Source organism: Panthera tigris, chromosome D3, assembly GCF_018350195.1.
Source record: "Panthera tigris isolate Pti1 chromosome D3, P.tigris_Pti1_mat1.1, whole genome shotgun sequence".
In the NCBI taxonomy this organism is placed as follows: Eukaryota; Metazoa; Chordata; class Mammalia; order Carnivora; family Felidae; genus Panthera; species Panthera tigris.
This window is the reverse complement of record NC_056671.1, coordinates 6,155,247-6,180,140: the sequence shown is the minus strand read 5'-3', so window position 1 is coordinate 6,180,140 and position 24,894 is coordinate 6,155,247. Positions and strand designations below refer to the sequence as shown.

The window sequence follows — 24,894 nt, the reverse complement described above, 5'->3', positions numbered from 1 at the left end:
GTGTGCGTGGACGAGTGAGTGGCCGCAGCCAATGGTGAACCCGGGAATGGGAAGATAATGTTCTCCTTTGGGGCTTTCACTGTCTCGGAAGTAAACCAACGTTTATTGTATCAGGCATCGGGTCCCCACCATCAACCCTATCTATCTTGCATACCTTTTAACCTGGGTCTCCGGGGCTGGGGTGCATTTCCGTCCAGTCCCTCCAGACCCACTTGTCCTTTGGCCAGGACGCGGTGTGGCGCTGCCACCGGCCTCCGACGGGCGCAGAAAGCGAGCGAACCGGAGCAGAATCCCTCCCGCCGAAAAGCCGCCGCAGAAACGCCTGCTCGCGGTGGGAAGGCGCCCGAGCCCAGGTGGCTGCGCGGGACGGACAGTACAACTCGGGACCTGGTCCCGCTTCCACTCCGGCGGTCAGCTTTCCAGCCTCCGGCCGCGAGGGCTCTTTCCCCACCCTCCGGAACTTTGCTGCCGGAGTTCGGTTCCCGGCCGTCCCGAGGGCTTCCGGAAGCGGAAGTGCTCGCTGGCGGCGCCCAGGCGGCATCCCGGCGGCGGCGGCGGCGGCGGCGGCGGCCGGGCGCGCGCTATGGAGCACGTGACGGAGGGCTCCTGGGAGTCGCTGCCGATGCGGCTGCACCCGCGGGTGCTGGGTGCGCTGCGGGAGCTGGGCTTCCCGTACATGACGCCGGTGCAGGTACCCGGTGCTGCCGGGCGGAGAAGGGTCCTCCGTGTGCCGGGGGCAGACGGGGAAAGGGAGGCTCTGAGCGGGCCAGGCCCCCCGGTAGTCGGACGCGGCCGGTGGGTGTGAGCTTTAGGTCTCGCGTCTTGGACCCGTCGCCCTTGCGGCGACAGGCGGTCCACACTCGGGGGCTGCCGAGCTGGTTAATGACCCTGGCCGGCAGGGGCGGCAGCGCACCTGTGCCGGGGCCCTACCCTCCTCCGCCCTTCGAGTGCCGGGGCCCAAGTGCCTGCTGCATCCCGGCCCCGCCCCCTCTAGCTGTGAGATCCGGGGCAGGTGACCTAACCTCTCTATGCTTTTGTGCTTTTTTCCTTCTCTGTAAAACGAGGCAAGTAATTACCTGTCTCATACGGTCGTTGTGGGACTTAACACAGGACGGTGTCGGGCACATTATGGGAGCTCAGTAAATACTACTTGCCGTTGTTATTTTGTGGACTAAGTGAAGGGTCCTGGCCCAATTTATTTATTTACTCAAAGAAGGATTTATTGAGGACTTACTACTATGTATCAGGTACTTTTCTAGGCTCTGGGGATTTTGCTGTGTTGTTCTCCAGTCATGGGCCTTATTTTCTTACGCAGGGGAGGGAGAAAGGAGTAGAAGGATAAAGGCATTTGAGTTGGTGGAAAGTGTTACTAAGGGACGAAAACACACTGATGTAACAGTGACAATAAAGTACAGGATAGGAGGAAAGGTGGAGTGTGAGAGAGGGCCTCTCTGAAGGTGTCACTGAGCAGATACCTGAATAATTGAGAAGGAGCTGGCTGTGGGGTGATTGGGGGCGGCAAGAGATGCAAATGCCCTGGGGCTAGACTTGGCCTGGGAGGTACAGAAAGAAGGCATTTGGCTGGGGCATCGGAAGTGCTGCAAGAGTCGAGCAAAGCAGGGTCTACGTTGTGCAGGGTCTTGGAAGAGTCTGTATTATGTTTAAGTGCATAGGAAGCCATCCTAATGGGAAGCTAGGTAGGAAGGGAAGGGAGGTGACTGCTGTGCAGGGAGTGGACCAGAGAGCAGAGAGGCCAGGGGGCCAGTGTCACGTGAGAGAGGATGGTGGCTTGGAGTAGAGAGGAAGCCGTGGATGTCGGGAAGTGAAATTTGAGATAGCTTTGGGTTTGTTGGACCAGATGTAGGGATGACAAAAGACAGGAATCTAGAAGGTGTCTGAGGGTTTTGTCTTCAGTACTCGGTGGATGGTGGTACCGTTTATTGAGATGAGGAGGGTTGGGAGAGGTAGCCCGGTTCCGAAGGAAATTGACGAGTTTTGTTTTGAAATACTGAGTCGAGCGGTCCATAAGATCCTTGGGAACGATGTCAGGAAAGCTGGAGATAAAGCTTGGGAGTGCTGTGCACCCAGCCTTGGGAATGTAGACTCCGTCTCTGCCATCAGTGGTGATGATCAGGGTCTGTGCTAGTCAGTAGACGCATGTGGCTGTTGAACACTCGAAATACGGTGAGTCCAAACTGAGAGGTGCTCCAGCTGTAAAAAGTACAACGGATTTTGAAGACTTGGCATGAAAAACGAATGGCACATATCTCATTAATTAATTTTTGAAATACTCATTACGGGGGTGCCTGAGTGCCTCACTCGGTTAAGTGTCTGACTCTTGATATCTGCTCAGGTCATGATCCCAGGGTTGGGGGATTGAGCCCCAGGTCTGGCTCTGTGCTAGGTGTGGAGCCTGCTTGGGATTCTTTCTCCCCCGCTCTGTCTTTCTGCCCCTCCCTCGCTCGTGCTCTCTCTCCCTCTCAAGATAAATTTAAAAAAAGGTAAAATATTCATTACATGTTGAAGTGACACTAGTTTGGATCTATTGGGTTACATAAAATATATTAGTAAAATTCATTTTACGTATTTCGTTTTCGTTTTGTGCCTACCAGGAAATTAGAAACCGTGTATGTGGGTCGCATCATGTTTCTTCTGGACGTCAGTAGTCTAGAGCAGTTTCTCAGTCTCGGCACCACTGATATTTAGACTGGCTAATTCTTTGTTGTGGGGAACCGTCGTGGGCCTTGTTGGCTGTTTAACAGCCTCCCTGGCCTCTGCCCACTAGATGCCAGTAGCGCGCCCTCCTCTCTCTGGGTTTTGACAACCAGAAATGTCTCCAGGTATTGCCAAATGTTCCCCGAGGGCATGGGAATCATCCGGGTCGAGAACCCCTTTCACAGAGGTCATTAGAAAAGTCCTGCTTGTGCTGTGATGGGTAAGCTCAGGCCCTGGGGACCAGGAGTGGAGTCCCGGAGGGGATGACCTCAAAGCTGAGGGCTTTGGGTTTGGCCACTGGTTGCTGAAACCACAGGACGAGGTTTCTCACAAAACCTAGAGGTTCTCTGTGGTGTTTCACGTGAGAGGGTTGATTTGAACCGTTGTTGGTTTTTTGACCTGAGAGCTGGAAGGGACCCTGAAACTCAGTGTCTTCAAACCCTTCCTGGTCCAGAGAGGAAAGGAGGTGAGGCAGGGCTAGAATCCAGGACTCCCGAATCCCAGCTCCGCTTGCTGTCCCCTCCACGCTGTCTGTGTAGACGCCGCTGCTGTGTTGCCTCTGAGCCAGCCCCGCTGGGGTGCCTGTGGGGACTCTGCTGAGAGCCTGCATCGTGGTGGGGTCCAGTGTGACGCCGGCCACCTGCTGGGTTCCTAGGGCTTTTGGCCACCTCCGTGGAGGCTGGCATTCTCTAACCGGTGCTTTGCATCTCTCTCTCCAGTCTGCAACCATCCCTCTGTTCATGAAAAATAAAGATGTCGCTGCAGAGGCGGTAAGTACCTCGTGCAAATGCAGCCCGCCCTCCCGTTTTCCCTCCAGCATGAACCGTGAGGAAAAGCCAACCAAACTTCCTCCCTCTTTGGCAGGTCACGGGTAGTGGCAAAACACTCGCTTTTGTCATTCCCATCCTGGAGATTCTTCTGAGAAGGGAAGAGAAGTTAAAAAAGCATCAGGTGAGGATAGCCATGTGGCTGGTTTTTCACTCGGTCATCGTAGAGTTCACGGTTGCGAGAAGCTGGCCAGAAGGTTGAAGAGAAAGGAGATCCGTCTTCTTTATTTGCAGATTCTGGATTTGTGAATTTGCCTGCCTGTTAAGATTTATTTGTGGCTGCCCAAATCAGTACTTCACTGTTTTCTTGCTCATTCATGAATTTGTGCAGAGCAGCAAAAAATCTGCATCACGTGATGTGCAGGTTCCCAGCTGAGTCTGAGCGGGGCAACGCTCCGCCGCCTTGTTTCAGCTCTCAGACTATCCAGAGATGTCTTTCTCCCAGTCTATTTACTGCTGTGATTTTTGCATTTTTGCTGGTGATTTGAATGTTTAAGACGGCCTCAGGCATGGCGCCAAAGCACTGTCGAGTGTTCCTGGGCACAAGAAGGCTGGGATGGCCCTTCTGGAGAAAGTACCTGTGTTAGAGCAGCTTCCTTCAGGCACGAGTTCTGGTGCTGCTGGCTGTGAATTCAGTGTTGGTAAACCAACTATATCTTATTTGAGGTGTCTTTAAACAGAAACACGCATACAACCAGCTTATGTACTGATTGACAAAACACGACCATATAACCGTGCCTTTCCCCCAGGAGCAGCGTCTCAGTGTTTGCTAAGTCCGTGCTGTGAATGTTGCGAACTGACTGTAATTCAGAGCAGTAATTGACCAGATGCTGAAGAAGCCCGGGAAATGCTGTTCCTCTGGGGACCCTGCTCTGTGAAGTGGAGGGTCCTGGCGTGTGTGTTCAGCTGTGTGACCCTGGGCACTGCTGATTGTGTCCTTTCCCCCGACCTGGGCAGGTGGGAGCCTTAATCATCACACCGACGCGAGAGCTGGCTATTCAGATAGACGAGGTCCTAGCGCATTTCACGAAGCCCTTCCCACAGTTCAGGTAAGTTGGATGCAGCGTCCCCGTCCGCCATGGGCGGTTGTTTTGCCTGACCTGCTCAAAGACCTGTTTCTTGTTTTAGCCAGATTCTCTGGATCGGAGGCAGGAATCCTGGAGAAGATGTTGAAAGGTTTAAGGAGCAAGGGTAAGTTTGCTTGCTTCTGCTCCTTTTCTTGCTTGTTTTTGGCATTGAACCCAAGAGGAAGCCATGCATGGTCTGGGCCTAACTGGGAGCACTTCCGTCAGCAGCTCCCTCTCCCCCAAAAGTTTCATTCTTCGGGCCAACCTCCCATTTTGCCTGCTGGCTCCTTCCCATAAGGCCCGGATGAGCCTTTCCCTTTCAGTGAGTCTTACCCCTGCAGAGGAGAAGCGAGGTCAGGGTATGGCCCCTACTCTCCCCAGGCCGGCTCTATGGGACGTCGGGCCCTTGTTCTCACTGTGGGCTCTCTAAGTGGTGTCATCCCACCCTTGGTGGTCACTGACCTTGCCCTGAGCCCAGACCTGCAGCCTCTTCTCTGCCTGGCGTCTCCTGGGCATCTCCCAGCTGTTGCAAACGTGTCTGAAATGGGTGCTTTTTATCCCCAAACCTGCACCTCACCTGGAGTTTCCCGGTCACTCATCCCCCCTGCGCTTCTCCCATGGTCACCTGTCCCCCTTGCGCTTCTCCCACGGTCATCTGTCCCCCCACCCCCCACGCTTTTCCGAAGGTCTGGGAGTTGGCCTTTCTGCCTCACTGTCCCCTCCATCACCTCCCCACCCGATAACCATCACCGGATCCTTTGCCTTTTCTCTCCAGAGCACACATCTCTATCCCTTTGCTTTTCCCGCTCGCCACATCTCCCGCTCTGATCTAAACCACCTTGTCTCCTGGGCTCTTGCAGTGCGTTTCTACTCTGTGTTTCTACTCTTGCCTTCTTATAATCCACTCTCCACAGAGCAACCGAAGTGGCCTTTTCAGAATGCCTGTCTGATCATGTGACTCACTGAAAACTCTTTAATGGCTTCTGGCCCTTAGGCAGGATTCTAATGTTTGTAAGGGGCTTGCGAGGCCACCATTCTCCACTGCCACCGCCTTCCCATGCGCTTGCTGCTGCACAGACCCGGCTTTCTTCTAGGCCACTGCATGGGCCAGGCTCCCCGAGTCCCCAGCCAGGCTCTGGAGGTCAGCATTGCATCTTTAGAGCCTAGCACAGTGCTGAGCACACACAGGTGTTTAATGAACAGATGAATGTTTGAGTACGTGGTGGCCATCAGCCCTTTGAATTTTTTCAGTCCCACCATGAATAAGGTTTATAATGAGCAGTGGTAGGTTTTGTGGCCAATTTGTTCGAGAATCTTAATGACGAGGAACTGCTTCTGTCGAGCTATACCACGAGATGGTTTTCAGTAGGGGTCACAGAGTCAAGTTCCTGCAGGGGTCAGAGGATAATATCAGTGTGTGAAAGGGTTGGGGTGGGGACTGGCAGGAACTGCCCAGTACACGCTTGAGTGCTCGTCGCTAGCTGATAGTTGCCTTGCAGGAATTTGGGCTCAGTATTACCAGATTTTGAATTAAAAAAACACAATGTGGAATTCCAGATTCTTACATGTTGGCTCCAGACTTTGTTAACCAATGGCATGTAATTCACATTAAAAACAACAACAAACTTCTTTGGGTGCCTGGCTGGCTTAGTTGGTGGAGCCTGCAACTCTTGATCTTAGGGTTGTGGGTTCGAATTCCCATGTTGGGTGTGGATATTACTTAAAAATAAAATCTTAAAAAACACACACACAAAAAACCAAAAAGACTTCTTGCAGGTCAGAAAGGTTGGGGCTGCATTTGGCCTTTCGTCTGAGGTTGTGATCTTTACATAAAGTTCTAATTCTGTTAAAATTCTCATTTTATAGATGAGTTAGCTGAGGCTGAAAGTGGTTGAATAACTTGTTTTAGGTAAAGGGTCAGGAGACCTTTTATGTAAAGGAACAGAGGGTAAATATTTTAGGTTTGTGGACCACGGGGTTTGTCACAAGTATTCAGCTCCACTCTTGTGGCGTGAAAGCCACCAGAGACAATACGTGAAGGGATAGGCATGCTGTGTGCCAGCGAGGCGTCACAAAAACAGGTACAGGCCCGATGTGGCCGATGGGCTGGCCTCTGCTGACCCCGCCCTGGGTTTTGGCTCTGAACCTGATCTGCCTCCCTCACTGCCTCCCTCACGGCCCCAAGCTTTGCTGCTCTGAGCCCTGTCCTCCCTCTCAGGGCCTCACCTCCCTTTCCTGGAACTTCCACGACTTCTGAGGGGGGGTATATAACGCTTGGGATTTGGGATCACAGATATTCCCAAGATCCAGAGAGTGTGGTAAACATTACTGTGTTTTCAAAGTGGGAACATCGTTGTGGCCACTCCAGGCCGTTTGGAGGACATGTTCCGGAGGAAGGCAGAGGGCTTGGATTTGGCCAGCTGTGTGAGGTCCCTCGACGTCCTGGTGTTGGATGAGGCAGACAGACTTCTGGACATGGGGTTTGAGGCAAGGTACCGGACTGTGGGCTTCGTTGGCTTCGGGCGATAACTGGGCGAAAAGGAGAGCAAATTGGAATTCCTTTACCACCCTGTGACTGCCTTTATCGGCCTCCTCTGAATTTCAGATTATTAGGTGGTTTGATCCTTCAGAGTCTGCCACACGGCTGAAATTCCAGTTCTACTTAAGATGCATTTTCCTTCGTGATTTCTTTGAAAGTTCATGTGTGTGTTTTAAACAGCATTTTTGGGATATGATTCATCTGTTATACAATTCACCTATTTCAGATGTACGATTTAATGGTTTTTAGTCTCAAAAGTTTTGTCTTTGTTCTCTCCTTTTAACTGCTCCACTTGATAGCAGTATAATTATGTGTTCGTATTGGAGAAAACTTGAAAAAAATGAGGGTATAGTCTCATCCCCTGGTAATGTCTACTGTGAACACTGTAATGCTTTCTCTTCCTGTCTTAAAATATGTTTAGTGTGATCAAGTGGTATTGTTGATTATGCTGATAAACGAGGGGTTAAGTTTGAGCCCTCTTTTTTAGCATAAATACCATCCTGGAGTTTTTGCCAAAGCAGAGGAGAACAGGCCTTTTCTCCGCCACTCAGACACAGGAGGTGGAGAGCCTGGTGAGAGCGGGGCTCCGGAACCCCGTGCGGATCTCGGTGAAGGAGAAGGGCGTGGCGGCCAGCAGCACCCAGAAAACTCCTTCCCGCCTGAAGAACTACTACATGGTGCGCACTGGGCGTTCTCCTTACCGATTCCTGCAGTTCAGTCCTAATGCTGCCTGGGGTCTAAGGTACTTCGTGGCACTGCCTCTAGGGCAACTGCCCGGAAGGTGGGGTTGAAATCAGGCAGGCTCACCAGGTGGGGGGGTGATCCTCACTGCTGGCGTTTCTGGGCCGGGCTGGTCAAGTCAGGAGGCCGGCCTTTCCCAGGCAGAGGGCGTGGTCCGTAGGTTCTGTGGCGTGTGGTCAGGATGGGTGCCAGGGCAAGGCCGGCCAGTTGCACATCTTGGCTTTGCCCTCACGCACGAGACTAGATGCACTTACCGTGCCAGGGAGGCTGCAGCGCTACCCACGTCACAGGTTGTGGCGAGGATGGATTTATTATCAGTACAGATGAAGGTTATTCGGCCAGTGCTCAGTACAAGTACCTATCAATAAACGGTAGCTTTGGGCACCCACTGTGGCTGGCGCCGCATTCTGCCAGCTCGTGTTCACTTCCGTGGCTGCATGTCGAGGTACCTGAGTGTGTGAGGAGAAACGCCAAACTGAGGATTTGGTTTTCATAAAAATAGGGGGGATGCGTACAGATGGGTTTAAATGTCTCTAATTTAGGGCCCTGAATGGAGCGCTCGATTATGTTAAGAGAGACTGGAGTCTGTCTCCATGGTGGTCTTTCCAGTTTTGTACATTCTTTCTGGAAACCTGTGTTCATCTTAGAGCCGTGATTTCTGAATGCGGGGATATATCAGAATCTCTTGGGGGCTCTTAAATAATAGGGATTCTTACGTCCAGTCCTAGACCCACTGAATCTGTATGCTGTGCCCAAGAATCTGCACTAACAAAAATCTACCCTGAGGGCACTTGAGTGGCTCAGTCAGTTAAGCGTCTGACTCTTGATTTTGGCTCAGGTCATGATCGCACGGGGTCCTTGCGGCGGGCAACGCACTGAAAGCACAGAACCTGCTCGGGATTCTCTTTCTTTCTGTCTTTCTGCCCCTCCCCCACTCACACTCACCGTGTCTGTCTGTCTCTCTCAAAATAAGTAAACACTAAAAAAACACTGTACCCTAAAGGGGTACCTGGCTGGCTCAGTCGGTAGAGCGTGCAGCTCTTGATCTCGGGGTTATGAGTTAAAGCCACATTGTTGGGCGTAGAGCTTACTTAAAAAAAAAATCTTCTCTGGAGATGGTCTTATAGCTGGTGTGATCCCTGTCTGTATGCTGGGATTTGGGGACAACTGCATTAAAAGATTTTTGTAAGTAATCCCTACACCCAACGTGGGGCTTCAACTCATAACCCTGAGATCAAGAGTCGCATGCTGTACCCACTGAGCCAGCCAGGTGCCCCTGGGGATGATTGCGTTAGATGACTGTGTCTCTCAGTTACACGACCTTGTGACTTATATGTGTCAGCAGCGCATTACTGATATCTATTCTGAGCTCGGTAGGCTGATTAATATACTGATAGAAGTGTGTTCTATTCATGGAGGAAATCAAGAGTCCTTAACATTTAAGGCTGAAACTGGAAATAGCTATGGAGGTTATTATTGTCAATAAATTTGTTTTTATTTTATTGGTTTTCCTTCTTATTTTGCAGGTATGTAAGGCAGATGAGAAATTTAACCAGCTGGTACATTTTCTTCGAAACCATAAGCAGGAAAAGCACCTGATTTTCTTCAGGTAATCCTTCTGGATGCTGTGGTGGGAGAATCTGGGGCTCAGTCACATCCAGAATATTTAGGTACATGTAGCTCTAAGGTTTGGAATTCTCTCAGGAATGTTTTTGGCCGCAAATAGCTGAAAACCCAACTTTTGTGGCTCGAACAGGAGGCATTATTTTTCTCCTGTAGAAAGAAGTCCAGAGGTTAGGCAGGTCCCGACACTGGGTTAGATCTCTGATGTGTCGAGGTCAGTGTTTCTGCAACTGTCCTGGCCTTTTGTTCTGTCTGTCCGTCACTGTCCTGTCCGCTGTCCTGTGTGCCCTGAAAGCGGATAGAGGAGGAAAGGCAGAGGAAGGTGGAAGGGTATCCTTCACATCCAAGCTTTCTTAGAATCCCCTCCTCCCTAGCTGACTCGGGCTTTCATTTTATGGGCCGAAGGTGGGCCCCTCGGCAGCCGCTCACCTCGAGAGGCAGGGGAACTGAGTGTGCAGCTGTCCCAGCCTCGTTAGAGGGCGGGGAGGGAGGAGGTGGCTGCTGGGACTGGCGTTGGAGCGGCCAGCTCAGGGTCTGCCACGGTGGGGTTTGTTTCGGTGTCAGAACTCCAGAGGGTTTCGGATTTAGAGCTCAATGTGGATGATGCTGGTAGCCATTCTCCCAAAAGGGATTGGGATTGCTTGCCGCCTCCCTCCCGGCCCCGGGTGGTCGACGACGCTGAGCCCGGTCTCCCCTCCCGCAGCACCTGCGCCTGTGTGGAATACTATGGAAAGGCCCTGGAATCCCTGGTGAAGGGTGTGAAGATCATGTGCATTCACGGGAAGATGAAACATAAGCGTAACAAGATCTTCATGGAGTTCCGCAAATTGCAAAGGTGGGTTAGCTGCCGCGGAGGTCACCCTCGGCTGGGGCTGTTCTCTTGGCCTGGGATCCTCTCTTCTGCCCTGTGTAGCCCAGGGCCCCTGTCCTCGTCCTGACCCGTCATGCTGTGCTGCACTGACCTCCTTAGGTATCACGAGCTTGCCCGTGAGGTGTCTTAAGCTCTGTAAGAACAGGGACCTGAGTGTTGTGTGCCCTCCTGGATTCCCCGGTGTATGGCCCGGCACCCGGCCATGGGGTTTTCATAACTTGGGCGGGTGGAGAGCGGATGGGAGCTATTCACTGAAGCCTCGTGGGTTGTCCTTGGGTGACTGCATGGGGGACACTCGCATCTCTTGGTCACCGTAATTGACTCTGTGTGTATAAGTAACATTTTGCTGCTTTTCTTAACCATTGAGCCTCCTGGCTGGTTTTTGTTTTTTTCCCGGTTGTGTTGTTAACAGTACTCTTCTAGGCAGAGAGAGAGAACGGACTGTTGCACTTCAGGATTACACTCAGCAGGTTTTTCTTTTCAAATAAAAGTATGCTAATCAAAAATCCTTTCACTGTCTCCTCCCTCCCTCCCTCCCTCCCTCCCTCCTGTTTTGGTTGGGAATTTGTGAATTCCTAGATATTCTTAGGAGGAAGAAAAAGTCAAAATGTTGTTACCAAATGCTTCTGTGAGAGATTCGGGAACCTGTGTGTTACTGTCCCTGTCATCATCAAGGCCAGTACAGACTGATGGTGATCTCCTTACTCAGAACAGTGTTTTCTCATTTTCTAGTGGGATTTTAGTGTGCACAGATGTCATGGCCCGAGGAATAGATATTCCTGAAGTAAACTGGGTTTTGCAGTACGACCCTCCCAGCAGCGCAAGGTACAGTGTGACAGAATGTTACCCTCTCTGGGGAATCGGGCCCCACGAATCCCGAGGAAGATACACATAATGACGTTCATCAGAATGTTGCTTTAAATGGCAAAAATGGGCGAACAGGTGAACCGTCACTGGCATGTCAAATAGTGATGCCATATTATGCAGCATTTCAGGTTATTTTCACATACTTTTTAAAGTTCTTGCATGAATGGACGTGATAGAATGTTTAAAGGAAAATAATACTTAACACTGCATGTGAAAGTTTCAGTTTTTCTCCCAAACATAGAAAAATGCGGGTGAACAGAACTCCTGAGCCATAATAGTTGTTACTTCTTGGTGGAGGGCTTACATAAGGCCTCTGTTCTCTTCTCTACTTTTGCCTCCCAGTTTTCTACTAGGACTGTATCATCAGCTGGGCGTAAGTGCAACAGTTTTCTAGTTCACAGAAATCCTGTCCTTACAGGATCCTTACAGAATCCTGTCTGGTTTGCAGTCTGTTTAACTGCCAGCTCTGGTATTTCTGACACTGGCGAGGGGTAGGGTTGGGACTGAGCCGTGGGGTCTGGCGGCCCTGTACCTGCACCCTGCCGTTCTCACTTGGTGATCACGTTCCCACCCTGTGTTCACAGTGCCTTTGTGCATCGCTGTGGCCGCACAGCCCGCATCGGCCACGGTGGCAGTGCGCTCGTGTTCCTCCTTCCCATGGAAGAGTCATACGTCAGTTTCCTTGAAATTAACCAAAAAGTAAGTGGTCTTTTTCCATAGACAATGCCCAGTGACAGTGACGGGATGGATGCCTAGTAAATTTGTTTTTGGGCACGTGGTCCGGAACTTAGCTTAGGGGTGGCAAGCCTGGTGACGTGAGTGCAGGGACCTGGCTGGCTTAAAGGCTGTGGGGCGGCACCACCCCCTGTTAGGATGGCACACACTGCTCGGCTCCAGCTGAACACAGACCTAGTGTTGGATGCTTTCCACCAGAAATCAGGATTGTTATGTAAAATCGATTTTAAAGTTTTCTTTACAAAATTTCAGACCGAATAAAACACTTGCGAATTTGGGCTTCTAGGCCTCTGATTAAAGATTACCATGAATTGTTTTGCCTCTGGCTTTATTGGCACTGGCTCTGATGGGGGTGAGGGGATCCCAGCCAGAGGAGGTGAGCATGTTGTCTGTGTGCAGTGCCCCCTGCAGGAGATGCAACTCCAGAAAAACACAGGAGACCTCCTTCCAAAGCTCAAGTCCATGGCCCTGGCTGACAGAGCCGTGTTTGAAAAGGGCATGAAAGCCTTTGTGTCCTACGTCCAGGCATATGCCAAGCACGAATGCGGCCTCATCTTCAGATTAAAGGGTAAGTTGGACTGCACTTAATTGTGTCTCCTTCAGCATTATTACAAATGTGATGGTCTCACAAGTATTACAAATGTGAAATTGCTTTGTTTTACACAAACCTTTAGGCATATACAGGGTTAATATTTTCTGAACATTTAAAAGGAAGTTTTCTGGGGCGCCTGGGTGGCTCCGTCGGTTAAACATCCGACTTTGGCTCAGGTCACGATCTTGCAGTTTTTGAGTTTGAGCCCGGCGTTGGGCTCTGTGCTAACAGCTCAGAGCCTGGAGCCTGCTTCAGATTCTGTGTTCCCTCTATCTCTGCCCCTCCTCCACTCGTGCTCTGTCTCTCAAAAATAAACATTGAAAAAAGTTAAAAAGAAACAAAAGGAAGTCTTCCTAGGGTTTGCTAGACAGAATAAACTGGCTGCTGAATATTCCTTTCCGCTAAAACTGTAACTTTAATCCTAATTAAAATGGACCCCTTAGATCATTTGGATAGAAAACAGTTACATTGGGGGTGCCTGGGTGGCTCAGTTGGTTAAGCGTTTGACTTCAGCTCAGGTCATGATCTTGTGGTGCACGAGTTCAAGCCCCATGTTGGGCTCCGTGCTAACAGCTCAGAGCCTGGAACCTGCTTCAGATTCTGTGTCTCCCTCTCTCTGCCCCTCCCCTGCTTGTGCTCTGCCTCTCTCTCTCAAAAATAAATAAAAACATTAAAAAAAACCCAAAAAAACTAAACCAGTTGCATTGTTAGGCATCTTCCTTGGGTTGGTGCTTATAATCAATCCTATTTTGGGTGTGCTAACTCTGATATTTTGGTTTAATTAGATCTTGATTTTGCTAGTCTTGCTCGAGGGTTTGCCCTGCTGAGGATGCCCAAGATGCCAGAACTGAGAGGAAAGCAGTTTCCAGATTTTGTGCCTGCAGATGTTAATACAGACACCATTCCATTCAAAGATAAAATCAGAGAGAAGCAAAGGCAGAAGCTACTAGAGCAACAGAGAAAAGAGAAAAGAGAAAATGAAGGGAGAAAAAAATTCATAAAAAATAAAGCTTGGTCAAAGCAGAAGGCCAAAAAGGAGAAGAAGAAGAAAATGAATGAAAAAAGGAAGAGGGAAGAGGTACGGTGTGTTTTCTGTCTCAAACACCCAGCTGAGAATTCTGAATGAATTTTATCAAAATAATGTCCTTTAGTAGGAATTGTGTCCTTCTGTCCTGTTGTGAGTTGGGTGAGAGTGTGTTGTTGCTGGTGGGAACACGTTGCTGAGGAATTTGGTGGTTTGTTGGTCTCTATCCTTAGGGTTCTGATATCGAAGACGAGGACATGGAGGAACTTCTTAATGACACGAGGCTCTTGAGAAAGTTTAAGAAAGGCAAGATTACTGAAGAAGAGTTTGAGAAGGGGTTGTTGGCGAGCGGCAAGAGAACAGTCACCACAGCAGACGTGGGGATCCCCGCCTGGGAACCTGACTGCTGACCCCGGCTTTGGGGAGCGTGGGAGAGTGCAGGGAATGCGGCCAGTGGGCCCGGCACGGCTCACATCTGCTTTCGCTACGTGTCGGAACTTCACATCCAAGAAAGCTGTTCAGACTTGGGGGGCGGGGGGTTTTACACTGGTGGATGTTGTATTAAAACCACACCGGCCTTTAAGTGTAACGGAAGAGCGTAACTGTCGGAGTGTAAATAACAGATGTCAATATTTATTTTGATGGGTCGCCTATAAATTAAAGCTCATTTTTCTGTGGCTATTTTATACTTAACTTTCTAACAAAGATACTGAGGTAGACTTGATTTTTGGCTTTTTAAGGTTCCTTAGTGTTTTCGGGCATCTGAGCTTCCTGGGTGTCCTTTCCCCTGGACTTTAGTTATCTCTTTCAGGGGTTGTACAAAACACTGGCATGGGGTTGCTGATGTTGCTGGGGTTCTTTTCAAAGAATAGTCCTCACCGCTGTTTTATGGGGGAGTATCTGAAAAACTAAAGAAGCAAATCCTAATCTGGGAAAAAAATATGCCTCGTGTTGAATAAATTATTTCCTTCCATCTGACTGTCTTGGGTGTGTGACTGAAGCTGCAGAGGCCTCACCGAGATGGCCAGGACCTTTGGGCCTCGGGTAGCTCTCAGTACTGATGCCACACCGTCTCAAAACCCTTCATAGAATTTATTTGAAAAGATGCTCGATTTGTCCCCAAGTACAATTTTAAAAAGCTGTTCAGGCACAAACAACATCTAAAGGAGATTCACATCTTTCACAGATGCAGAATTTCAGCTTCTAAACGTTCTGGAAGGTCTTCATACGTGATGAGCCATATAGGATGCTCCTGCTAAATGGCGTTTCTGCCTTCCTCGGGTTCTCTTGCTGGTTTCCATTCTGTCTGCCCCCAGACCGATGAGGGGATGGCAGTCCCTGGCTCGTGTTCACCGCTGGAAGCCTGATGGGAACTGAACACGGTTTCTAGCCTTTCTCACGAGGTGCCGTACGTCATGTGTGTCCCGGGCAGCTGTTAGTTCCTGAAGGGGCGCCTGGCTGCACAGGAAGGCCTGCATCTCTTTGATGCTTATAGCAAATCAGTCTGGAGTGCAGGGAAGAAGGGAGGTGGGCTTGGGCAGGTCTTTCACTGGATAAGTAGCCAGTAATCTAATTTGTATTTCTGGAAGGTGCCTGGAAACCACGAGCGCAATTCAGGTTGGGTTTTACGGGAACTATGAACACATTTTAGATGGGGCTGAAATGAATAAACAATTCTTGAAGTTTTAGGTCTTTAGTCTGTAAGTCTTCACCAAAAAAAAAAAAAAAAAAAATTCCGTTTTAGGGGTGCCTGGCAGGCTCAGTTGGTGGGGCACACCACTCCTGGTCTTGGAGTTGTGAGTTCGAGCCCCACGTTGGGTGTAGAGATTACTTACACATAAAATCTTAAAGACGTAGTTTCTGCCCGACTCACCAAGGGGTCAAGAGGCTACTCACCCCGCCCCAAGTGCCTCAGCTGCGCCAGCAGGGAAGGGTCCAGCGGTCACAGATACAACTTGATGAGCTCGTCGCTGACCGCTGAGGGTGTCAACACCCCCAGGTCTGTAAAGAGCAGTGTTATCAAGGAAGGAGGCGTGTAGTCCACCCACGGGTGCTCCTCTTTGAGATCCTGTTCGGTCTGCAGAGACTTCAGGGTATCTGCCTTATACTGAGGAGAGAGAAAGCGTGCGTCGGTCTCCCCCACGAGGGGCTCAGAACCGGCGTGGGCGTGGCCGAGCAGCCGGTGCGCTACCGTCTGAAGGAGCGCCCCGAAAACGCGAGAAGCCGGCTGCGCAGCGCCCTGGTGAGGAGGGCGGAGTTGCAGGGGTGAGCCAGAGGGGGCGGCCTACTGGCCACCAGCCTCATCTAACGAAAACCCAAACCGCGTCTGCCCTCACTGGGGTGCTGGCTTCATTTCTCGAAACCTCTCGCGATAACAACTCACACCGTTTACACAGACCTTACTTTGTGCCCAGCACGTGCTGAGCTTTTCTCCTGGGTCACCTCCCAACTGTCGTAACGCTGCCAGATGGCACTTGCACCTCGTTTCACAGGTAACTGAAGTTCAGGGCGGAAAACAAGAGCATGTGCCCCAGGTCACGTGGTTGTAAGTGGTGGAGACGGGAGCCAAGCCTGGACTCAACCATCCGCTCTCCCTGCCTCCTTACAGCCCCTTCACGTGTGTCAGAGAGACCGAGAGACAGAAATTCTGGGGACAAACGGATCTCTCTGACTCTGAGTTCAACCAACAACTGATCTTTGCATCCGAGGTGTTGGAGAATGTGACGGGAGGATAGTAGCTTACGGAAACACTCTTACGGTGCTTTTTCCCCAAAGGTTTCAGCTTAGACTCAGATACCCCTTCAAATAGGTAAAAACAACAACAACAACAACAACAACAACAACAACAACAACAAACTCTTGCCTTAAACTTATCTGGGACATCTTGCTGGTTTAGCGGGAAGAGCCGTACAAACTTGAAACTTTCTGCAACCACATAAAAAGGCTTGTTCTGTGCTTTGGCGCACACGGCCATCTGGTTGGTTCCAATCTGGAGAGTCAGAGAAAACGTAGAAGGATGAGATCTTATGGCATTTGGAGGTGTGTGATATATTACATAATGCATGTAATTCTGGCTTTGGAATTAAAGATCTTTTAAACAAAGATGACAGCATAGGGGCCCGTGAGTGGCTCCGTCGGCCGAGTGTCCGACTTTGGCGCAGGTCACGATCTCGTGCTTTGTGGGTTCGAGCTCCGTGTAGGGCTCTCTGCTGTCAGTGCAGAGCCTGCCTCAGATCCTCTGTCCCCCTCTCTCTATCCCCCTCCCCGACTCATGCACGCTCTCTCTCAAAAATAAATGTTAAAAGAAAGAAAAAGACGACAACATAGACATGTCTCCAAAGATGCACAAAGAGTCAGACGCACACCCCAAAGATGCTCAAGGTCTTTAGTCCTTAGGCAAACACAAGTCAAAACCACCATGAGATGCTACTTCACGCCCACTGGGGCGGCTAGAATAAAAAAACAAAACACAAGTGTTGGCAAGGACGGAGAGAAGCTGGAATCCTTGCACGTTGTGGAGGAGAAGGCGAAATGGCACAGCTGCCGTGAGGAGTCTGGTGGGTCCTCGAGAAGCTGAACGGAGAATTACCGTATGACCTGGAAATTCCATCGTAGGTATGTACCGGACGGAACTGAAAACAGGAACTCAAACGGATGATTGTGCACCCGCGTTCGTAGTGACATTATTCCCAAGAGCTGAAACGTAGAGACAACTCAAGTGGACGTGAACAGGTGGATAAGCAAATGTGGTCTGCGCACCGACGGGACGTTACGCAGCCGTGAAGGAGGACGAAGCGCTGACACCCGCTACAATACAGACGCTTGGAAAACATCACGCCAAGTGAGGCCACGCCTCCAAGCCGTACGCGTGAAACCTTTATGTCCCATATGTTTCACCACACAGCGCGTGGAACAAATTATGAAATCCTTCCATGTTAAGCAACGGATAGAGAAATGTTACCACCACGCTACACCGATGTCCAATATGCCCAATTGGAAAACAAGCAGCCAAACCCAATTCCAATTAAAACATGTTCTGAGAAAAGATGAACCGCATTCTCATGGTTTACAAAGATCAAAGACAGGTGACCAAACTCTGGCCGCTCCAGTGGCCCCGGGGGACCGGGAAACCGTCTGATGCAATGGTCAAGTCTGCAGGCTAAACAGGATTGGATGAGGGAACCGTAACACCCGATGTCGCCAGCAGGTAGGTTGGCGACCTCTCCAAGCCCGGAGCAAGGAACCGTGGAGAAGCGATGTTCTCACCTTGTTAATGATGCCCCCGTTTTCAACAACCCCTTCAGCGCCAACTATGACAAGATCCGCTTTCTCCATGATGTAGCTGAAGAATTAAAAAAAAAAAAAAAAATTGCTCTATTTTCTTGGCTGCTGTTAGCATCATCACCTACCGACATTAATATTCCATTTTCAGCGCACTAAGCCCCTCTCATAACAACCTTCTTAGGAAGAGCACCTCGCCCGAGACACACCCTTGGCACTCTTACTAGTTCTGCCACCACGGGGCGTGGAAACCCGCCGTGATCACACCCCCCACGGTAAAACGTGCACCGCACGCTGCCACCCAGCGCACATACACGTATGGGGGCGGTAACTGACCCAGGACTGATTCTCACTATGTGTGCGCCACTCGATTTTCTGATCTAATTCAATACGAACAGAACAACAATTTTAAAATCTGTGGTGGTCTGAAATTGGAAGAAAAGGTTATGTAATTCAAGAATCTTTCTGGGGCGCCTGGGTGGCTCGCTCGGTTAAGCCTCAGTCTTCAGCTCAGGTCATGATCTCACGGCTCGGGAGTTCGAGCCCCACGTCGGGGACAGCGCAGAGCCTGGAGCCTGCTTCCGATTCTGGGTCTCCCTCTCTCTCAAAAAGAAAGAAACGTTAAAAAAAATGTTTTTTAAATGAAAAAAAAAATTTATAAAAAAAACCCTTTCAGGTAGGGTGAAGGTCAATTTATCTTTGACAATGAACAATTATGTACAGTTCTTCAAAATGCTTACTTTGAACGCATTCTTAATTGCCTTAACCATCTGCCTTATGTGTTTTCTTTCCAAGAGATTATCAGTCCTGTTTTCTTTTGTGAGGTACCCTGTCAGTGCTCAGAATGTGTCCTTAGTTTTAAAAGTGAAGTTGCACGGGTAAGTCAAAGAAGCCCCGAGGGCCACTGAGGACAGCCTACACCTGCTGAAGAGGGAGCACTGATTACGTGTGCTGGCCTTAACCCAACCTTTGCACCTTGTTCTTAAAGTGCACCCTAAGACTACATAAGCGACTCCCACTCTCCACAACTTTCTACAGCTCTGTCTTCTGCATGTACTATCAAGACTTTATCATGAACTTGCTGGTCTCATGCAGCCATCAATTCAGAAGCAGCACATTGCCCAATGCAGTTTTATGAATGGGACGCAAACCTTCAATCAGGAAACCCTGCTCCAAGCCAACCCCGAGGGTGGGTGAGGAAAAGTAACTGTGGTCAGGAAGACAGGAACTTACCCAACAGCAGCATCTAGGACCACAGTGACAGGGACGTTGAGGTGGCAGAGAGCTTTGGCCATTTTCTTACTGGAAAATGACATTTTGAGAACATTAGAGAGTCCAAGAAAGTCCCATAGTGCGTATGATGAATCACTTAATTTGGACAACACATCACATTGACTTGAAACGCCGCTCATATTCACGGATTAAGGGGCACATCCCAAGATTCTGGACTAAGGAAACAAGAATTTGGGTTCTTTAGAAGAAAGTATGTTTTACGAAAACTACATTCTTGGGGACTCTGAGTAGGAGATACAAATGCAGAAAGAAAGGACTAAGTTTTTCCTCTAATTATCTTCTGGAGAGAGATGTGAATCATCTACTCCTTGATACAAATCTTTCCGCAGACGTATTTGGTTGCTGTTCCTTTGATCTGACTACTAAATAACCCTGGATCCCGTACCATGGCCGACTGCAATTTCACAGGATTTTCCCTCAGGGACAAGGAACAGGCACAGGCGAAGGCAATGCTGACTAACTGGCATATGGCGGGGGGGCGTGTTCTGGGTCTTCCTACACGGGTGTGAATCCTCAGTTTGCTCTTTAAAGTGACTGCTAGGGGCCCATCGGTGGCTCAGTTGTTAAACATCCAACTCTTGACTTCGGCTCAGGTCACGATCTCACAGTTCATGAGTTCGAGCCCTCTGTCGGGCTTTGTGCTCACGGTGTGGAGCCTGCTTGGGATTTTCTCTCTCTCTCCCCCAAAATAAATAAACACTTAAAAAAAAAAAAAAAGAAAAAAAAAAAGAAAAAAGACTGCTCGGCACATAACCAAATGGAACGATACTTGCCCTGATAAATCAGGCTGTGACTCTGTAATGTACACCTTGAAACGCTTCTTAGCCGCCACTGCTGCCTCCAAAACTCTCAGGACCACTCTGGAGTAGGCGTGAGTTAATATTCGCTGTGGACCGAGAAAGCTCTGTCAAAAGGGCAAGCTTTGCAGTGATCACCCACGCTCTCTGCCCCTCTAATGCACGTTCCAGGCACCCTGAGGCTTCCCTGTACCCTTTCCCACAAGTCAACTGTAGGTGGAGAGGAGATCTTTGATGGCACATGTATCGTGGGCCCTCTCTTGCCACAGCAAGTGCGGGAGGGTGGAGCCTCCGTGTGGTGTGGCTCACAAGACACAAGTCTTTCTATCTGAAGGTTCTGTTAGGTTCCTTCGGGCCGGTTTTCCCATTTCTAAGGCTCGGTTTGCACACTCAGGCCCGCAGGCACCAGGCAGGTCGCATGAAGACATGCTCGGGTGGGGCCAGCGGCAAAGAGGAGAGACCAAGCTCCAACGGGGTCACAACGGGCCTCCTGTTGCCAGATCATCAATTTTTCTTGAAAATCCAAGACTTAAGCGTTGGCTAATTTTTTTTAGTTTATAGATACTACTTGGGGTAAACACAACCCATTTGTGGACCGGATACAATGTACAGACGCTCGCTTAACCTGTGTTCTAGGCAACAGACTACGCGGTTCTGTATATGCGAAAGGGAAGGATATAGCACCGTAGCTCTTTTCTGGGCCTCCTGAGAGCCTATAAGAAATAGAGCTTCTCAGCCCCCCAAGACCTACTGAATCAGAATCTGCATTGAGTAAGATCCCCAGGTGGTTCATCCGCAAAGTGAAATGTGGGCAGCTCTGCTCTGAATTTGGTCTAAATCAGCACGGATGCAGGTGGGTATCACACCTTCCAACACACCAGAGCAAACGAAACCTGCCGAATACTGAGCGCGGGGGGCAGTCTGGCGGGAGGAGAAGGCCTCAGCGAGAGGCAGTCGTAATCTTGCCTCCACTCGAGCAAAAGCGGCTTTGTTTGCAACCGGCGTTTGTACAAGCTCTACTCGCTGCTATTACATCGTTTACTGAATAACACACTTCAAAGGTTGGGAAGGGGATAATAAAACCGAGGACAAGATTTCAGAGTCAAAATGCAAGTAAATGATTTTATGGTCCGTGGAGGCTTGGCTGGCAGAAGAAGGACGCCGTGGGAGAGACGTCATCAAAATTTTACTGCCCCTTTGCCGGGGACTGGCTTAACCTGCAGCTCCTGTCCTCGCTCAACCTATACTTGGCAGCTCTGTGTCTCTGAAACAGCACTGGAAACGAACTCACGGACATTATCGCAAGCTAGTGCTAACCTTCACCTTCACCTTCACATCAGGATGACCCAGTGCCAACAGCTGTTATGTGTGGACTGAATTTTGATTTAGTACACATCCAGTAATGAAAATGCTTCTTTGGCGAGACATCCTATTAAAATCAAAGAATCATCCGTGCTCTCCCAGGGTTTTTCTCCACCTGTTTAACAGGACGGCCTCTGTAACCACATTTACACATTTGTGTAGTGCTTGCTGTGTGCCAGGCATAGTACAGAGTCCTTCGATCATCTCAGTACCTCCTCCCACAACAGCCTGCTGAGGTAGGTGCTGTTACTACCTTTATTTAACATGAGAAAACTGCAGCACAGAGAGGTTAAGTAACTTGTCCAAGGTGAGACAGCAAGTAAGTGGCACGGAGGGATGTTACCCCAGGAGTCTAACTCCAAGATCCTTGCTCCCAATTACCACACACCACGGAAATCTACTCACCGCCCCATCTTTGATGAAAGTATGGCACAGATCTGCAATTTTACTTCTCGATAGGGATATTCTCCTGAGAAAAAGTTCTCCCCGCTCAATCATGATCTTTTTACATTTAGAGTAATCCTGGGAAAAAAGGAGCAGAATGAGGGGAAGGGCAAGATCCAGGAGAGTATTTGCAGCCAAACAAAGAAGGAGAAAGGTAACCCAAGGAGGGCAGTGCTTACCGAGTATTCCAAGGAGGTGAGGCTAATAAAGCGTAGGAAGAGCTCCCCGCCTGAGGACACGGCCACAGAGGAGTCCACGCCACACAGGGTTTCTATGGCACTGGTGAGGTTTGCTCTCAGGCCCTGGATGGTCTCCCCTGGATTGATCACACGAGGAAGGCGATGTTCGTTTAAGTATCACAGCCCCTTGGTGTGTCTGTGATTCATTCACTTATTCAACCAGTGTTTCCCGAACGCATCCCCTATGCTAGAAACACATCGGTGAGCAGACGGACAGGGTCCCTGCTCTGATGGGACTCCCTCTCTAGTGGAAGAGGCAGACGGTAAACAAACACACAAAGAAACACACAGGTTACACACCCAACAAGGACAGAGAAAAGCAGAATGATGAGAAAGGTGGGGCTACTTTGGAAAGAGCTAAGAGGGATGGCCCCTGGAATGGAGGCCACTGAAACTGAGACCTGAGTAAGAAAAGATCCAGCCACATAAAGAGCCAGCAGGAAAGGTTACAGGTGCAGACTCTAACCACAAAGACCCTGAGATGGGGACAAACTTGACAGGACAGAGAGAGGCCGCCAGGGCTGAAGCACAGTCTAGTGAGGGATGGCCTGGAAGGAAAGTAAGCAGAAGTGGCAGATGAGGTGTGCGAGGCGGTTCAGGCAGGCTTAGGTGTTTGCGTGTTACTGCAGGTACAATGGGAAGACTCCAGAGGTCATCTTAGACACACGTCTCTAGGCCAGCCCTTCACACGGAAGAAGGCACTTTATTGTTGTTACTTTGCTTATACAAGATATCATGCTATACCAAGAAACTTACATGTAGGATGCCTGAATTAGGTGATCACAATGAGTGACACTCATACTAAAATTTATTCTGTAGCATTCTTTGTAGCAACTGCACAAATTCTGGCACATGACAGAAACTCAATAAACACTTATAAAGCTGAGCTATTGCTATAATTTAAGCTTCATGGTTGACTTGTTACAACATGGTCACTCTTGGAGAGCCTGGGTGGTTCAGTGAAGTGTCTAATTTCGGCTTATGTCATGATCTCAGAGTTCATGGGTTCAAGGCCCGCGCGTTGGGCTCCACGCTGGTGGTGTAGCATCTGCTTGGGCTTTTCTCTCCTCCCTCGGCCCCCACCCCCTTTCAAAATAAATAACTATATTAGAAACAAACAAACAAAAAACATGGTCACTCTTGATTCAAAGTTCATCTCACTTCTGAAAGGGGACCCATTTAATGATGACTGGAGGGCTCTCTCCAGGTTAAAAGGAAGACTGAGGGGAGCCTGGGTGGCTCAGTCAGTTAAGTGTCCGACTCTGGCTCAGGTCATGATCTCAAGCCTCATGAGTTTGAGCCCCGCATCGGGCTCTGTGCTGACAGCCTGGAGCCTGGAACTTGCTTCAGATTCTGTGTCTCCCTCTCTCTCTGCCCCTCCCCCCCGCCCCCCTCCCCCACTCTCCTTCTCTCTCTCTCTCTCTCTCTAAATAAATGTTAAAATGAAGACTGAAATGAAGGAGAAGCTGAGCTTGAAGCTGCAGCACCTTATGAAGGCCACACACATTTTCACTTTCTACCCTTCTAACAGTCATTACAAGACTTTCCCAACACCCAAAGTGTTCGAATCCGACCCTCTTCACCTTTATCTCTCTTCAAGAATTCCAGCAAAGTCCGGATGGCGGCTACTGCTGAGGCCATGTCAGGATCTTCCTTCATCTGGGACTTAAAATATTCAATTAGCTCTGGGAAGGGACAAAAAAAGCAATTCATCAAACTCATTTAGCAGGATGTAAGAGCAGAGAGGTTTTCACTTAGAAGCAAACTAATTCTAAAAAGACTTTCTTTTCAGGATGTTTGGCTTCAGGGGCATTATAAATGTTGATGGGAATACACTTTAGTATTTACAAGCTCTCTTTCTCGTTTTGAGAAAGCTATCCGTTCATAACGGCATAAAATTGAAGCACCACCAAATGATAGTGGAAGGTCATCCTCCCTCTTGACCTGGACTCCACATCGTGGGAGAATCCCAGAGTCAACCTCTCCAGACAGTCTATGCTAATTCAAGCCTGTTCACCTGCTTACATATATACATGTATATGTAGAGGTCCATCCCCCTCTTATTTTCTTAAATGATAAGTATCATACATGTTAGTTTCCTCTTGCACCTCACTTAGTAAAACACCTTGATAACCACTAGACCTGCACATCAAATATGCCTTTCAAAAAAATTCCAGGGGCGCCTGGTGGCTCAGTGGGAGAAGCGTGGGACTTCCGCTCCGGTCATGATCTCACTGTTGAGTTCCAGCCCTGCACCCGGCTCTGTGCTGACAGCTCAGAGCCCGGAGCCTGCTTCGGATTCTGTGTGTCCCTCTCTCTCTGCCCTTCCCCTGCTCACGCTCTGTCTCTCTCTCAAGAAAATAAATAAACATTAAAAAAAATCCAGTACTAGATCCAATAAAGCAGGAAATCTTATATTTTACATATGAAGAAATCAAGACTGGGGTCGAGACCTGCACCTCTGGCCCAAGTGTCCCTTTTTCGGAGGAGGGCACTGGAAACTGTTGGGAGAGGAAGGCCTGGGATACCCTGGGGACCCAGCCCCTGGATACAGGGGCCGCGAGAGTGATTTAGTTGCCACTAGAAGCAGCGCATCCAGACGAGCAGCCTAAGCTTGGAAAGGGACTTCTCGCAGAGCGCAGCCTGGGCGTGCGAGGTGGAGGGACCCCTGCGTGGCTCCGCTTTAAGCCCAGCAGGCCCCGGCCCTGCCCGGCCCGACTTACCCTTGTCGTCCATGGTGCCCTGCGGACCGCGGAGCCCGAGGGGACCGGGGCCGCCCGCGCTGCCGGGAAGCGTCCCCCGACCGGCGTGGTTCGCAGCCGCAGACACAGTCGGCGCGCAGCCCGACTCCACACTCCACTTCCGGCGCTTTGGGGG

The 24,894-nt window shown here is 49.8% G+C and overlaps 2 protein-coding genes across 7 annotated transcripts; one reads left to right on the top strand and one right to left on the bottom strand.

Annotated features, from left to right (window-relative positions):
• Positions 1-549: 549 nt before the first annotated feature.
• On the top strand, positions 550-14,525 carry DDX55 (DEAD-box helicase 55). The gene is made up of 14 exons (XM_042962114.1): positions 550-691; positions 3,435-3,485; positions 3,580-3,666; positions 4,500-4,591; positions 4,671-4,733; positions 6,952-7,101; positions 7,636-7,825; positions 9,416-9,498; positions 10,216-10,347; positions 11,116-11,208; positions 11,835-11,949; positions 12,385-12,553; positions 13,363-13,655; positions 13,835-14,525. The coding sequence occupies exons 1-14, from the start codon at positions 584-586 to the stop codon at positions 14,009-14,011; spliced, it is 1,803 nt and encodes a 600-aa protein (XP_042818048.1). The 5' UTR covers positions 550-583; the 3' UTR covers positions 14,012-14,525.
• Positions 1,924-24,869, bottom strand: EIF2B1 (eukaryotic translation initiation factor 2B subunit alpha). Of its 6 annotated transcripts, XR_006209878.1 has the most exons (11): positions 24,741-24,869; positions 23,601-23,702; positions 21,958-22,094; positions 21,740-21,856; positions 19,949-20,061; positions 19,116-19,184; positions 17,868-17,943; positions 16,465-16,590; positions 15,498-15,708; positions 7,956-8,338; positions 2,192-2,211 (listed from the first exon to the last, which is right to left on the bottom strand). XR_006209878.1 is itself a non-coding variant. In XM_007079535.3 (10 exons), the coding sequence occupies exons 1-9, from the start codon at positions 24,751-24,753 to the stop codon at positions 15,544-15,546; spliced, it is 918 nt and encodes a 305-aa protein (XP_007079597.1). In that variant the 5' UTR covers positions 24,754-24,869; the 3' UTR covers positions 2,124-2,211; positions 15,498-15,543. The 6 variants fall into 6 exon arrangements, 5 of the variants coding, with proteins under 5 accessions (XP_042818050.1, XP_007079597.1, XP_007079598.1 ...); XM_007079535.3 differs by lacking the exon at positions 7,956-8,338 and having other exon boundaries at positions 2,124-2,211; XM_007079536.3 differs by lacking the exons at positions 2,192-2,211; positions 7,956-8,338 and adding an exon at positions 9,403-9,662.
• Positions 24,870-24,894: the final 25 nt, after the last annotated feature.